At 36.8% G+C, this 13,968-nt stretch overlaps 1 protein-coding gene across 2 annotated transcripts in view; it reads left to right on the forward strand.

The window, feature by feature from the left end:
* Positions 1-12,601, forward strand: part of LOC131145007 (ABC transporter D family member 2, chloroplastic) — a 56,642-nt gene extending 44,041 nt beyond the window's left edge. For both annotated transcript variants that reach the window (XM_058094026.1, XM_058094027.1), the window contains exons 9-10: positions 11,250-11,521; positions 12,116-12,601. In XM_058094026.1, the coding sequence (XP_057950009.1) occupies positions 11,250-11,521; positions 12,116-12,289 (446 nt within the window). In that variant the 3' untranslated portion in view covers positions 12,290-12,601. The remainder of the gene's footprint in view (positions 1-11,249; positions 11,522-12,115) is intronic.
* Positions 12,602-13,968: the final 1,367 nt, after the last annotated feature.

A 13,968-nucleotide genomic window follows, 5' to 3' on the forward strand; every position in this document is an offset into this window, starting at 1 on the left:
GAGCTCTGTTTTTTCTCCTTCTTTCTCTCCTTTTTTTTTTTCTGAGTAGCTGTTCATCTTTTTCTTGAGGGAAAAATCAGCAATCTCTTTAAGTTATTTAACTAATGAACTTCATTGAAATTTTCTCTTTTTGATTGATGATTGATTTAGTTGTTTTTAACTTGATTGACATATTAGTTAAGCTTATAGTATTAATAATTGTCATAAAATTCCATATATATTGATTTTAAGTATTTATTTTACACTGAAAGTAGAATCTTACGATTATCGATCTGGTTCAACGATCTGATCCTGCAAACCCCTCCAATGATCCTACTCAGAATCCCGATTCTGACAACCTTGGGTATAAATGGCAGCCTGATCATAACAAAAAATATCCATAGGCTTTGTTACTAAGAAAACCCTTCTTTTTTATAAGAGACTTTTATCATACTAACTGAATGTGCAAAAATCCGGCACTCTTTGTTTCATCATGAGATATTGCTATTGTACTCTGTCTTGTGCTATGTCTAGTAACAATGTTACCACTTATAATTTTATTCTATCAAATGGTGTACCTTTGATGTATCATAATATCCTACAATATTGAAGTTTTTGTTACAGCTATATACCAGCCCTTAGGTTTCAAAGGATCATACATTTGGATAGATCCCTTAGCCACTAACTGATCTTCAAGTCTTTCTATAGAACCATTGGGAACATGTTTGATGGTATAAACCCAATAACACCTAACCATTTCCTTACTAGAAGGAAGATCTATTAGTGCCCATGTACCTCAAGAAGTCAAGGCCCCCAGTTTTACATCCATTGCATGCTTCCAACCAAGATTTGAAGGTGCCTCAACATGTGAACAAGGGATTGAAACAGAGAAATAGAGATGACAAAGAATGTGTGGCAGGAGAATGAAGAACTAAAACATAATTAGCAATTGGATAAGCGACCAAGGACTTCCTAGTACAAGTATTGGTACATTTCCATTAAGCAATGGCCAACTTCAATCTAGTTGAGACGGAACTCCAAAACCCTAAGATGAAATAGGAGAGGTGGAAGGGGAGGCTGTGTGGTGGTAGTGGTGATAATGGTGTTAGTACCTGGCTTACAAAATTCATAGGCCTTCAGAAGTTTGTTGGGTGCACTAGTTGACATATGGTGAAGAAGGGTAGAAGTGTCCCTCCGGAGGCATGAGTGTTGGAATAGGAGGATCAGCACGAGAAAGAAAACTGTGAATAATTGATTGACTAAGAACAGAATCGTCCAAGTAAAACCTGGTGGTAGAAAAATAAAGCATTGCATGAAAAAGGGTGACTTTGATAGTTTTTACAAGTCTGAGAATCTTACACCTATTTGAGTTTGTGAGCACCAACAAAGACACCTTTAGCTGCACAAGGAGACAACTTGCTTGACTAGTGGGCGGAATGTGAACAAAGCAGGTAGACAACCTAAAATAAGCTGTAAAAGTATCAACAATCCATAACAATTGGAAATGTGCATATGGAAAAGCAATGACTGTGCTGTGTCAAGTAAATGCCTTTTTTTCCTTTTAGCTACTCCATTTTGGTGAGAAGTATGGACACAAGATGTCTGATGAATAATGCAAGCAAAAATACTGAATTTGATTTTGAATAAATTCACAGGCTTTGTTTGAAAATTTTAAATACAAATATCAGTTTGATTTTTTATTTCATAGTAAAATTGGATGAAATAAATTAAGAAATTGAATCCTTTCTCATAACCAATATAATAAGAATAATAATTGACGAAGGATAGTCAATACTGATGGCTAGGTTCTTGATCCTACATGGACCACAAATGTTTGAATGAACTAGAGAAAACATGGACTTACCACAAGACTCAATCCTAGAAGGAAAGAAAGCCAATGTGCTTCTCTAGCTGAACACTCAAGACAACACATAGACTTGAAAATAGGAAAGACTGTTGTAGCTTTTGAAGAGATGGATGATCCAATTGAGCATGTTATTGATCCAAAGAAACACCATGAGTGAAAATGAAGGTGTCATATGATAGGTATTGGAGCTGTCACTGCCACCATTGAAGTAATGCAGTCCATCTTTCCTAAGCCCTCCAATTTTATTCTTTGTCTAGAGATCTGGATGGCACAATGAGAAGGAAAAAAAGTTATTGAGTTAAGAGTTAGTTACATGATTTAGAAAACAAATTAGAAGGAAATTTATGCATACATAATATACATAAAAGCAGTATAAGGGGAAAAGAGAGAATGTCACTACAACTAGAAACAAGTTAACCAAACCATCAAGTGTAGCTTTAGAGTGCTTATAACTATAGAGTATTGGTAGCTTTAGAGTACTCTTTAAAACAGAGCATGCCTACATGTCATGTGGATGAGGCACTAGAATCAAGAATCCTAGGAGAGGGGGACAATCAAGAATCCTAGGAGAGGAGGACTAGGTGGCAACCCTAGTTTGGAGTTGTTGGACCATACAAACAAGACAACTATGCCCCTCCTGAGAGTCTGAGACGCAATAGATGGTGTACTCATTCCTTGGTATAGTGGCTTGCTAGAGATATCCACTGCAGAATCATCATCAGCAAAAGACTTGTTTGCTGAAGTCAATTCCCATGAAGATCCGAACAATGATCATAGTATATATTTCCTTCCTGCAATGTTTGCAAACACTGGTGTTGACATGCCAAACACTTTGTCCAGAATCGCCATATTTTCCATGAACTCCCTCTGAACTCTGACCTCCCCCTCCAAAGCTGCCTCTTCCATGGTTCACTGTAGCCCCTACTATGGATGAGCTCTGTCTGGGGAAGCTTGAATAATTTAGACCCATCTTTGGTAATCTCTATGATTTTAGCATAAGCTTCATCTCTATCAACAATCTTGATCACAGGTTGTTTGATGCTTGAGACTGAACCCACAAACTTGGCAGCCTAGAATTATGCTCATATGATTCATCGATAGAGATTTATTCGTCATACAGACCTTTGAGACTACCATAGTTCTCCTAATGGACCTATTCTCTTGGTCATATTTGAAAATTTTCTCATACAAGTCAAAAATACAGGTTTGATTTTATCTTGTGAGGAACTCTTATGAAGATCATCCCAAACAGCCTTGATAGGCCTTTGAAATATTGCATTGGCTGCAATTCTTGGTTCCATGCTATTCGAGAAGAAGAAAAGTAGTTTGTCATTCTGCTTCATTCACTCATAATCTGTAAGAGTCAGGAGATGGTGGAGAATGAAGCAAATATTTTAGACATGCCTTGTGCATTGACATACACCTCCACTACTTGAGACCACGGAAAACAATGGAAGAGCGTTGTGATCTGCATGTTGAGATTATCAGCAGAAATTTTCTCTGTAGATGCCATAGGAACAGCCCTCAAAAGAACACAAACAACAGAGCACAGGCCATACCAGAGGAAAAAACAACCAGAAACCAGATCGTGCATGAAACAGTACAATCTAGCAATTACAGCTATCTGGAGAAAAAGCATATGCAGGAAGAGGATTAAATCAGCGAGCAAGAACCAACAGCAACTAAACAGCTTGAGAAGACTAGCAGGGATGAAACAGCCAGGTAGTACTTGGGAGAAGTTGAAGAAAATCCCACTGGGGCTTCAAGAAGTGGCCAAGAAGTCACTCAGTCATAAATTGATAATCTAAAAAATACATTTTATCATTTTTTGACGTGTTTGTTTAGTATGGGGGCATAGTTTGTTTATGAGCTTAAAAAAATCAAATTATGTAAACTAATAAATTTAGTCCTAATATTTTAAGTAATATATATTATGTGCAAAATAAAATGGGCGAAAGTCACTCACCTCTCCAGAGGTTTGCCAAAAAGACAAGGACCTCTCTTGAGGTTTTAAAAATCCCACATACCTCCCTTCAAGTTTGAATCTATGGACACTCATACCCCATTATGTAAACTTTCTATTAGTATTCAAATAGAAGTTAATTTTTTTTTTTTTCATTTATGCCCTCAACCCTCAGGAGCTGCTAGCTTCCTACACGTGAAATATATATATTCCAGTTATGTCGTCAACCCGCAACCCACAGGTTGCTGGATTTTTTACTCTCTTATTTGAAATATAATTAAAATATTTTTTGGTGATCAGAGGTAAAATTGTAGGAAATTTGATGGGAGTTGTAACAATTGAATCAATGAGAGCCAAAAAATTATTACTTTTGTTTCAATTTGATATGGATGTAAAATTGAATAGAGATGCCTCTTTTGTTTTGAAGGTAGGCAATGTGAAATGAGCTTAATAAGGGTAGAGAAGTGGGGAAAAATTTCTCAAAGGCAAATGGACCATGCTGCAGTATGTAATTAAGGGTGAAAAAGGAAAAAATATTTTCAAAGGGAAATTGTACCATGCTGGCAGCATATAATTTAGGGCAAAATAGGAAAAAAAATAAATTTTTTAAGGCATTTTGTCAATAAGGGCGAAAAGGGAAGAAAAAAAATTTTCAGCCACATCATGCGTAGGAAGCTAGGAACTCCAGAGGGTTGAGGGCATAATTGAAAAAAAATATATATTATTTTTAAAATTTTGGTTTGAATATTAACAAGAAGTTAACGTGAGGGGGTATGGATGTCCATAGATTCAAAATTGAGGGGAAGTTTGTGGGATTTTAAAAACCTCAAGGGAGGTTCTTGTCTTTTTAGCAAACCTCAAGGGAGGTGAGTGTCTTTTGCCTAAATAAAATTATAGGATGAAAAATTAAAAAGATTGAAAAGATATGTATGCAGAAACTATTAAATAAAAATGAAATTATAAATAAATATGTTTAAGGTGTCAATTGTTAAATGAATAATAGTTTCTCAAATAACATGTAAGCATGAATGATTTCACGGACACCTTTAATGTGAATGCTTTCACTGATCTCCCTCTCATTAGGTGCCTTTTTTTTTTTTTAATCAGTAAAGTAAATGTATTGATCAAAATCGAATATGTACAAGTACACTGGGCATACCCAAGATATATCAAAGATACATTTCAGGTCAATAAGAGTTAAGATCCTCAAATCTATCAATCAACATAACATGTAATCACAGAATTTCAGAACAACTGAAAATATTCAAGAGGCAATAAATACATTGATTTATCAAAAACTTCACAAAAGTGTACCTTTGTGTCCCCTCAGGCATCTCCAAGATAGGGATAATGGAAATCCAGGTTCGTCCTTTTAAGTCCATGATGAGCCCACACCCTCTGAAGATATCATTAAGTTGGCCAGGGCATCTACATCAATCTACTCTGCTGAGTCATACTTCACAGTTGCAGCAGAATAGCTCTTTTGATCATGCATCCATCTTCAAGGTAGAGATCATCCAATCATCAAGTTCCTCCTATATCTGGAAGTGTATATTACTCCTTTTAATTTCATAATGCTTCACTCCACACCCAATGATATCATTAGGTACGGCAGTGCAGCTTCAACATTCAATTCTGCATTTTTTTATGATCATTGAGACATCTCTAATCATTAAGTAAGGCAGTGTATCTACAACAATCAGTTAATCACAATCAGTCCACCTCTTACGGGACCTGCTTTCTGCTCCTGTTATATTCATACTGAAACAACTCCACAACCAGTAAAGCCATTGGGATAAGCAGCAAGCTGCAGCAATCACTTCTGCATTAACTGATAGCATTGTGGTAACACCCTTCATAATTGCATCAAAACCAGATCTGGGAACAAAATCAACTTGGAAATCCCTACTACTTCTTCGAATATCTATTATTAGTCTTCTCCATAATTCAGTGGTGTCACATACAGACAGCTGCATAGTAATTCCAAAGCAAAAGTGCAGCAGCCATCTAATCAAAGTTCTGGAGCACAGCATTAACCTTCAGGGATCTTCAATTCTGTCTACACCACTGAAGTACTGTCCCTAAGCTTTCAAGTCCATCTGAACCCAGCTTCAATGAACTACACCCAGAATTCAGAGCAGTCATATCAGTAGCATTGTAATGTTTCATTCTACTCCAGATTATATAGCCAAAGAGCATCAGCCTCAACTAGCTTGTGATTTTCTAGATGTAGGAGAAAATCTGAATTACTTCCAGCTCCAGCAAAGTCAATAAACTGCATACCCCATCAAATTTTTATGTACAATCTAGATTAAATATACCAAACCTATCATATACTGCTCTATATACATGCCTTTGTATCACCTTCAGCAGCTCCCCAGGAGAAATAATACTCCCTTCAAATCTTTTATTGTTTCTAAAATGCCAAATAAAATACACTGTAGTAGCAAGACCTAATTTCTTACCAACTGATTGGATCCCAGTGCCTTTGGCTTCCTTAAGCAACCATTTAAGGCCTGCTTTCACAGTGGTCATTTGTCTTTAATACCCAACCGAGCTCTGACGCTGTCCCAGACTTCCTTAGTATATCGGCATTTAAAGAGTAGATGTTCATTTGATTCCAACTCTTCATTGCAGAGGCAGCAGTTCTGATCCACATCCTGACCCTGCAATTTGTCATTAGTAAGCAATTTACCTTTACTTGCTATCCAGAGTGTGAAGGAGTGTTTCGGAGTACAACCCAATTAGGTGCCTTTTTACTTGGTCCAATTCAAGAGTTACCCCCCTCTCTTCCTCATGAATTGACAGGTTTTTAATCTTAACAGATTGTGAGGAATACTTTCTCAAAGTCACACAAAATATCCTCCATAGGCCTATGTTTGACCACTTCCCTATTTTTCTGGACGCCAATGGGATAAAGTCGGGACCAATTCCTTTCCAATTTGAAACATATGACTCAAACAAGAAGGTTTTGTGAAGCTCATCAAAGAGTGGTCTACCACTTTGAAGGATTTGCACGCTTTGCACTACTTGAAAGGGGTTAAAGGAAAACTCAGATGGCAAAATAAAATCATCTTTGGAGATACCCATCTGAAGAAAGAAGCCATCTTGAGGAAAACTCAGGATCTTGACGAAGAGAAAGCATGGAGATTCTTTTGCAAAAAGAATTATTTGGGATCATAAATATGGAAGAAACTGCTTGAGACAAAAAGCTAGGTCCTTATGGCATAAGGAGGGGGGACTGCAAAAGCAAATTCTTTTATCATACAACCAATGCTCAAAGGAGATACAACACCTGGAACATAGTTGTAATTAATGGGGAAATTTTAGATGAAGGTCGAGACATCAAGGAAGGTGTTTACAAGTTCTATGAAACCCTCTGAGCCTTCTACTTGGAGGTGACAGGTTGCTGGGATAAATTTCAGCAGAATTTGTACCTCTACAGCTAGGTGGCTAAAATATCCCTTTAGCGAGGAAGAAATTCTGTGTCCTAAAAAGATGTCATGGTGATAAAGCTCCAGGCCCTAATGGCTTTTTTTCCCAAACAATTTGAATATTCTTAGAGCTGATATTTTGAAGGGCTTTGATGAGTTCCATTCTATCGGCAGATTTGTGGACAGCGTAAAGGTGGGGGGGCTTTTAACATCAAATATTTTTGCCCCTTAATTTTGGTGGAATTTTTTTACAAGCTTTTATCCTTTCGCCTCATTATTGAAAAAGCAATCTTGGAAGTCATAGGAAGGGAAAGCATAAGCTTTTTGATACCTAAGAAGGTGGGGGCTGTTTACATCAAACATTTTCGCCCCTTAAGTTTTGTGGAAGTTTACAAGATTTTATCCTCTTGCCTCAACACTTCTATCCTCTGGCCTCAGGATTGAAAAAGCAATCCTAGAAGTCATAGGAAAGGAAAGCATGAGTATGCCTTTGTTTAAGGGAGGGAAATCATGGATGCTGCCTGCCTGCCTTTATTGCTTCAAAAATTGTGGATAATCACTCCAGAGATGGAAAGGGAAGAGTTTTATGCATACTTGATATGGGAAAATATTTTGACCAGTATGTTCTCAAGAAGATGTGTTTTGGGAATGTATGCTGCAAATGGATTGAGCAATGCATTGCCCAACCATCCTTCTCAGTTCTTGTTAATGGTTGCCCTTCAGGTTTCCTCCACTCTTCTTGGGGATTATGACAAGGAGATCCCTACCTCCTTTTGCTTTTCATCATTGTCATGGAGGTTCTCAGCCTTTTGCTGCAATATGTGGCAAGAAAAAGACTTTTGAATGGACTCACAGTCAGAAGGAAATTGCAGGTAGCATACCTGCTCTTCGGAGATGATTCTGTGATCTTTTGCGAGGCAGAAGCTCATCAAATACTTAGTATGGGATGTTCTTACTTCTTCTTTTTTTTTTGCTTTGAAGTCGTTTCTGGATAGGGAGTAGATTGGGAAAGAGCAAACTATCCCCAGGAAATGTGGCTAATGACACTTTCTTGGCTGGTATCATGGCTTGCAAATTTGGTCCTTTTTCTTGAACTACTTTGGTCTCCCTCTTGGTGCGAAGTCTAAGGAAAAGGATCTGGGATCCTATTATTTAATGACTTGAAAAAATGTTGGCTGGTTGGAAGCATAATTATCTTTTTAGAAGTGGAAGACTTCCTCTCACCGAAAGCACTCTATCCAACCTCTTAGTTTACTTCATTTCCCTCTTCTCTATTCCTTGCTCTATGGTCAAAAAAGGTTGGAAAACATTCAAAAAAAATTCCTTGGGGAAATACAGGGGAGGTTTTCAAATTCCATTTAGTTAAATAGGAAGTTGTTTGGCAACCAATTCCAAGAGGTGGGTTGGTATTCAAATCTCTCAGCATTATAATATGCTCATCCTTGGTTAATGGATTTTGAGATTCATGAATGATAGTGTTAGTGTTTTTCTATGGATAAACATTATTGCCCTAACGTACAGCCTGAGTCCCAATGGATGGGCATTCAAAAGCCCACGCAGTCCCACAGGATAAGAGTTTGGAAGTTGATTAGGAAATTGTGGGATGATTTCTTCACTTTCATCCACTTCCATGATGGAAATGGGAACAGCATTTCTTTTGGCATGACAGCTGGTGTAGCACATCCCCTCTCAGTTCTTGATCTCCTGTTATTTTCAATCTAGACTGCTACAAAGATGCTTTAGTAAGTATTTATCTGACCACTTTGTCAATGGGACAGTGTTGAACATCCCTCTGTAAGAAAGGCCCATGATTGGGAGATGGATTCTTTTATTGACTTCTATGGCTGCTCACACAGAAATGTCCCCAATTGGGTCAATCCATATGTGCTCTTTATGAAAGCTCAATAAAATGGCTACTTCATGGTTGATTCCTTCTACAAGCAGCTGGACAACCCCTATGATGTTGTGCATAATTTTTGGGGAAAGTTATTTGGAAGAATCCTGTTCCAGTTGAAGTTGCTTTTCTTGCTTGTGAGGTGACCTTAGTGAAGATCCTCACTCTAAAAACTTTCAGGGTTTTACTTTTGTCATTAGATGCTTTGTATGCAGAGAAGATGCTGAATCAGTAGACCATTTACTGCTGCTCCCCTGCTCCTCAACCAGTATTTTTTAGATTTGGCTACTGCTCTTACAGGACAGCACTGTCACTACTGAAACTGTGAGAATGAAAATCTGAGCATGGGAGGTTCTACCTACGAACAAGGGAAGGAAAAGAAAAAATCTTTGTCATTGATCATACTCACTATTTTTTGTATAGTATGGAGAGAGAGGAATGCTAGCTCTTTTGAAAGAATAACTACTTCTCCCACAATTCTCAAGGATCTTACAACTCTAACAAGTTGCTTTAACGGCTGTCCATGCTGGACTCACGTAATTCTTGACATCTTGAATACCCTATCATGCAACTGATTCAACGCTTTTGTTTATGTCATTTCTTTGCTTGTACATGGGTGGCACCCCCTTGGTTCCCTGCTTGTCAAATCTTTTATTACTGATTGGGAAAAAAAACAAAACTTAGAAAGAGCTTTTATGCGTTGAGATTGCTTGCAAAACCGTTGAAAACTTGCTAAAATTATCAAAGCACCATTCAAACTTCATGCTCTTTGTATTTTGTTTAAATTAAGATTTTTTTTTAGTGAAATTCTTAATTTTTTTTCAAAATTTTGTAGGGGAATTATCAAATCCTAAAAATTTCCATCAAAATTTAACAGAAATGGAATATTGAATTTCAGTGTTGGAGGGCTTTAAATGTCAATTTTCAATTTCAGGAGAATTTTGTTCCATAGTTGAATTCTTGAATTTTTATTTTTTGAAATTTCAAATTGTGTTTTAAATATTAAATTTCAATTTTAGGGTAATTTTATTCCGTAGTTGAATTTTGAGGGTAGAAATGGTCCATGATCGCATAAATTGGCAGAAAAGGATTCATATAACCGACCCCACTTAGTGCAACTAGGCTTGGTTTTGTTGTTGTTGTAGTTGAATTTTGAGGGTAGTACAGTAGTGGAAACTGAAAAGTGGAAATTTCTATAAAAATTTCAACAAACTGGAAATATAAGACCCTGCCCTGGGATTTAGCCATAAACCCTATTCTCTTTGGTACATTGTAGCAACCTTTTGTGTTTCTTGGTTATTCTCAATATGATCCATTAACAGCTTAATACTGACTATAAAGAATTAGTGTAGGACGGTTAGGAGCACGAGCCATGGTCTGCATGTCCTTTTTTAAGAAATAGATTTTTAGCTACTTAGATGGATGAGCCTGAAGTTTGGACCATTTTGAGCTTTCTAATGTCATGTCACCAACTGATATGAAAGCTTAAGGTCTTAGGTTGTGGTGCAGCAATGCGTATCGAAGTTTAACAATGCTCCCTGCACATTTGGGGCATACATATGGAATGATATATTAAACAGGTAATGCTTTTATTGAGAATTGCTCATGTCTGATATCAGCATCTGGTTAGAGTTTCCTATATTTTGACGAGTTTAAGGAAAACATTACAGTGATTGCCTCTTTTTCTCATTTTGTCATGCCCTGTGTCTTCTATTTATATTTTTATGATCTCTAATAATTTCTACATGACCCTCAATTTGGGATATTTCTGAATAGGGACCAGGATTCTAGGGTTCAAACTTCAATTCAGGAGAGACGTAGCAGAATTACTTGAACTTTTTCTTGTTTTGTATCCTTCCTAACTGTTATTTTGACCTTTTTCAATGGTTACTGATAGCTGTCAATGACTCCTTAACTTCAACTTGGCATGTCATCATTTTTATTTAGTGTCGTGTTTTTTTCATTCTTTTCTTTGTTGTTTTGTGTGGGCTTTGGGGAGTGGAGCTTATTTGTATTTCAAGAGAGAGCATTGTTGGTACAGTGATTACTGATATAGAATATGAAAAATTTCTAATCTGCTTAGAAAACTGAACGTTATCACATTTATCACAGGTTCACTACCGTTCTTGATGCGGGAAAGAAAGTCAGAAACTTCAAGTAAAAAGCCTACAGTGCCCACAACAGAAGATCTGTTACGTGTTTTAGAGGATGTTCGACTTGGCTACATACTGCCTCGTTTTAATAGTCTGGATTGTATTTATGAGTGGTCTAGTGTTCTTTCCCTTGGTGAGCAGCAACGTCTTGCTTTTGCTCGTCTGTTGCTTTCAAAACCAAATCTGGCCCTTTTAGATGAATCCACCAGTGCTGTGGATGAAGTCAATGAGGTAAAGTTCCATTTCTTGTATTATCCTAATCTGATGCTATTGTGTTATGAATTACGAGTGCCTAGAAACATGAATCCAAATATTTTACCATGTTTACCTAAAACACATGCATTCCCGGAATTTATCCAAGTAATGCATCATCCATATTTGTTAAAAATAAATTGTGTACTGCTGCTTGTGTGGTGGTAAGTTACTGCCAGCTCTGTGACTGCAGTGCTGGACAGCAAAAAAGCAGCATGCTACTAGTGATAAATGTCAGGCTCTCTGACTATACACTTTGATAAGATTTTGTGAAGTCCCTACTCCTGGTAAAAAGGCAAGGTTGTTGGCACTTGGCAGTGCATTTGTTATATAAATGATTATAACATAGGTGAATGCCAGTTCTTTCTACTGAGAGGTAGGCAATAGCAATTTGTTTTTGAAATTAAAGTCACTAAGCCATGAGGTCCAAGCCAAACTTAATTTACTTAAAGATTGTTAGTTATTTCGCATTTGATGAGTAAGGATCATCGACTTCCTTGCTAGTTTTCCAGTATTGAAATAAAATAAGGTCTCATAAATTTTAGGATCTTATGGTTGTGCTTCTGTTCACAGGCTCATTTGTACCAGCTGATTGAAGCTGCGGGGATAACATATATTAGCGTTGGTCATCGTCGAACCCTTATTGATTACCACAACAGAATTTTACATATATCCACAGCAGATCCTGACAGTGATCAGCGTAACTGGGCCATTGAGCCTATTGATGAAGAGGCATCTGTAATTTGACGAAGCTAGTCTTGAGAACAAAACAGCTCAAAGCCTGAGACCTCTTTAGGCGGGGGAGACGAGGCACGTTGACATATAGCAAGTGTAATTATGGGAAAATGTAAATACACAAGCCTAATCTCCCTCATAGGTTCCTTAATGCCCTCTTTAGTGCCACCATGTTCTGTTGGCAGAACATTTTCATATTTATTGATGCTCATTTATAATTCATTTCTATTTGTGTTTCTACATATTAACATTTACTCAGTCCTTTCACGTTCTCGCTAATTAGTAATTGCTTTTATAGAATCTATCGCTTATTTAAACCCTGAAGCCAGATGTTAGCTTCTTTTGTAGAAGTGTCTTTCTGAGCTCCTATATATATATATATATGTATGAAATTTCCATCAAAGTTCTCAATGTGAATGTTCTTTGCACTTCAAATAAAAGTTCTGGCAGCACTGCATGTTAATCTCCAAGGACAGCCACTTGTCATCCATTTGACACCTGTGCATAGAAAGTTACAGATTATGTATTAATTTGACAGGTCTTTAGTTATTTAGAGGCTGCTTTGTAAGTATGTATTTTGCATTGTGTTGTTTCGTTAAGCAGCAGTCGGAGTGAATTGGATTTTCAAAATTTTATTAAATTTTACTTATTTTAGGTGCACTAACAATGATATTGTGTGGAAGTAAAATTTACAAAAACACCTGTTCAAATCACATTGAGAGCATGAGTAAAATATAGTACGGTCAAACAAGTTACATCTACACCTATAGCCACCATTTGAAATTTCAGCATTGAATAATAGTGCAACCCTAGTGCTAGAAAACACTGTGGACAGCTTGCCCAATAACCCTATTGAGTACAAGACAAGTCGATGCTAGAAAAGCACTTTTGATTGCCTATCCTAGTTCGGGTAGAGACCCAGTTGACTCGATTGATTCTTCTCAATGGAATGTTACAAATAATTCAATACAATCTCTCAATTTCTTTTTTCTTATTCACCCAAAAATAAATCCTCAAAGATTTGGTTTCCGTATAATGAATTTTGCACAACTCTGCTATGAAGATCTCTCAAAATTTTTTATTAGATGGATAACTCAACTTAGTTCTAGAATTGATTGCTCTCTGACGATTTTTTTAGTGCAACTTTTTTTCTCACCTCGGTTCTCACACTTTTGCTTTTGGTTCTATGACTCAATGAGTGACTCTTTAAAGAGCATCTGTACTCTTTATAGGAATCACATGCAAAACCAATGGGGCTGCCAATTACCTGTACTAAAACTCTAAACAATTTATATTTGACTTTAGGAACAAAGAAGCCCAAGGGGTAGTGCCAAATGTAGGTATAAGATGAAGGAAAGTGATGCAATACTGAAAAATACTTCAAGACACGTTATAATATCGTTTTCTTTAAAACGCTATATGCTCTTACCAAATTGGTGTGTATTGAGTCAGCAAATACATTTTCAAGATACAATGAAACCCAGAATATGATCTGATATTAGTGTGCATTATACACAAACGAAAACTGATCACAAACACCCTTAGAGTATTCTGAACAAATTTTCTAGAATTCTATTTCCGCAGAAAATAGAATCTAGATTTGACAAAAATGTAATTTGTGGAAGCTTTATATAAGAAAGAGAAGAAGAAAATGATGAAATTTCTATATATCTCGTGGAGTTGACTTTGTC

Source organism: Malania oleifera, chromosome 12, assembly GCF_029873635.1.
Source record: "Malania oleifera isolate guangnan ecotype guangnan chromosome 12, ASM2987363v1, whole genome shotgun sequence".
Classification (NCBI taxonomy): domain Eukaryota; kingdom Viridiplantae; phylum Streptophyta; class Magnoliopsida; order Santalales; family Ximeniaceae; genus Malania; species Malania oleifera.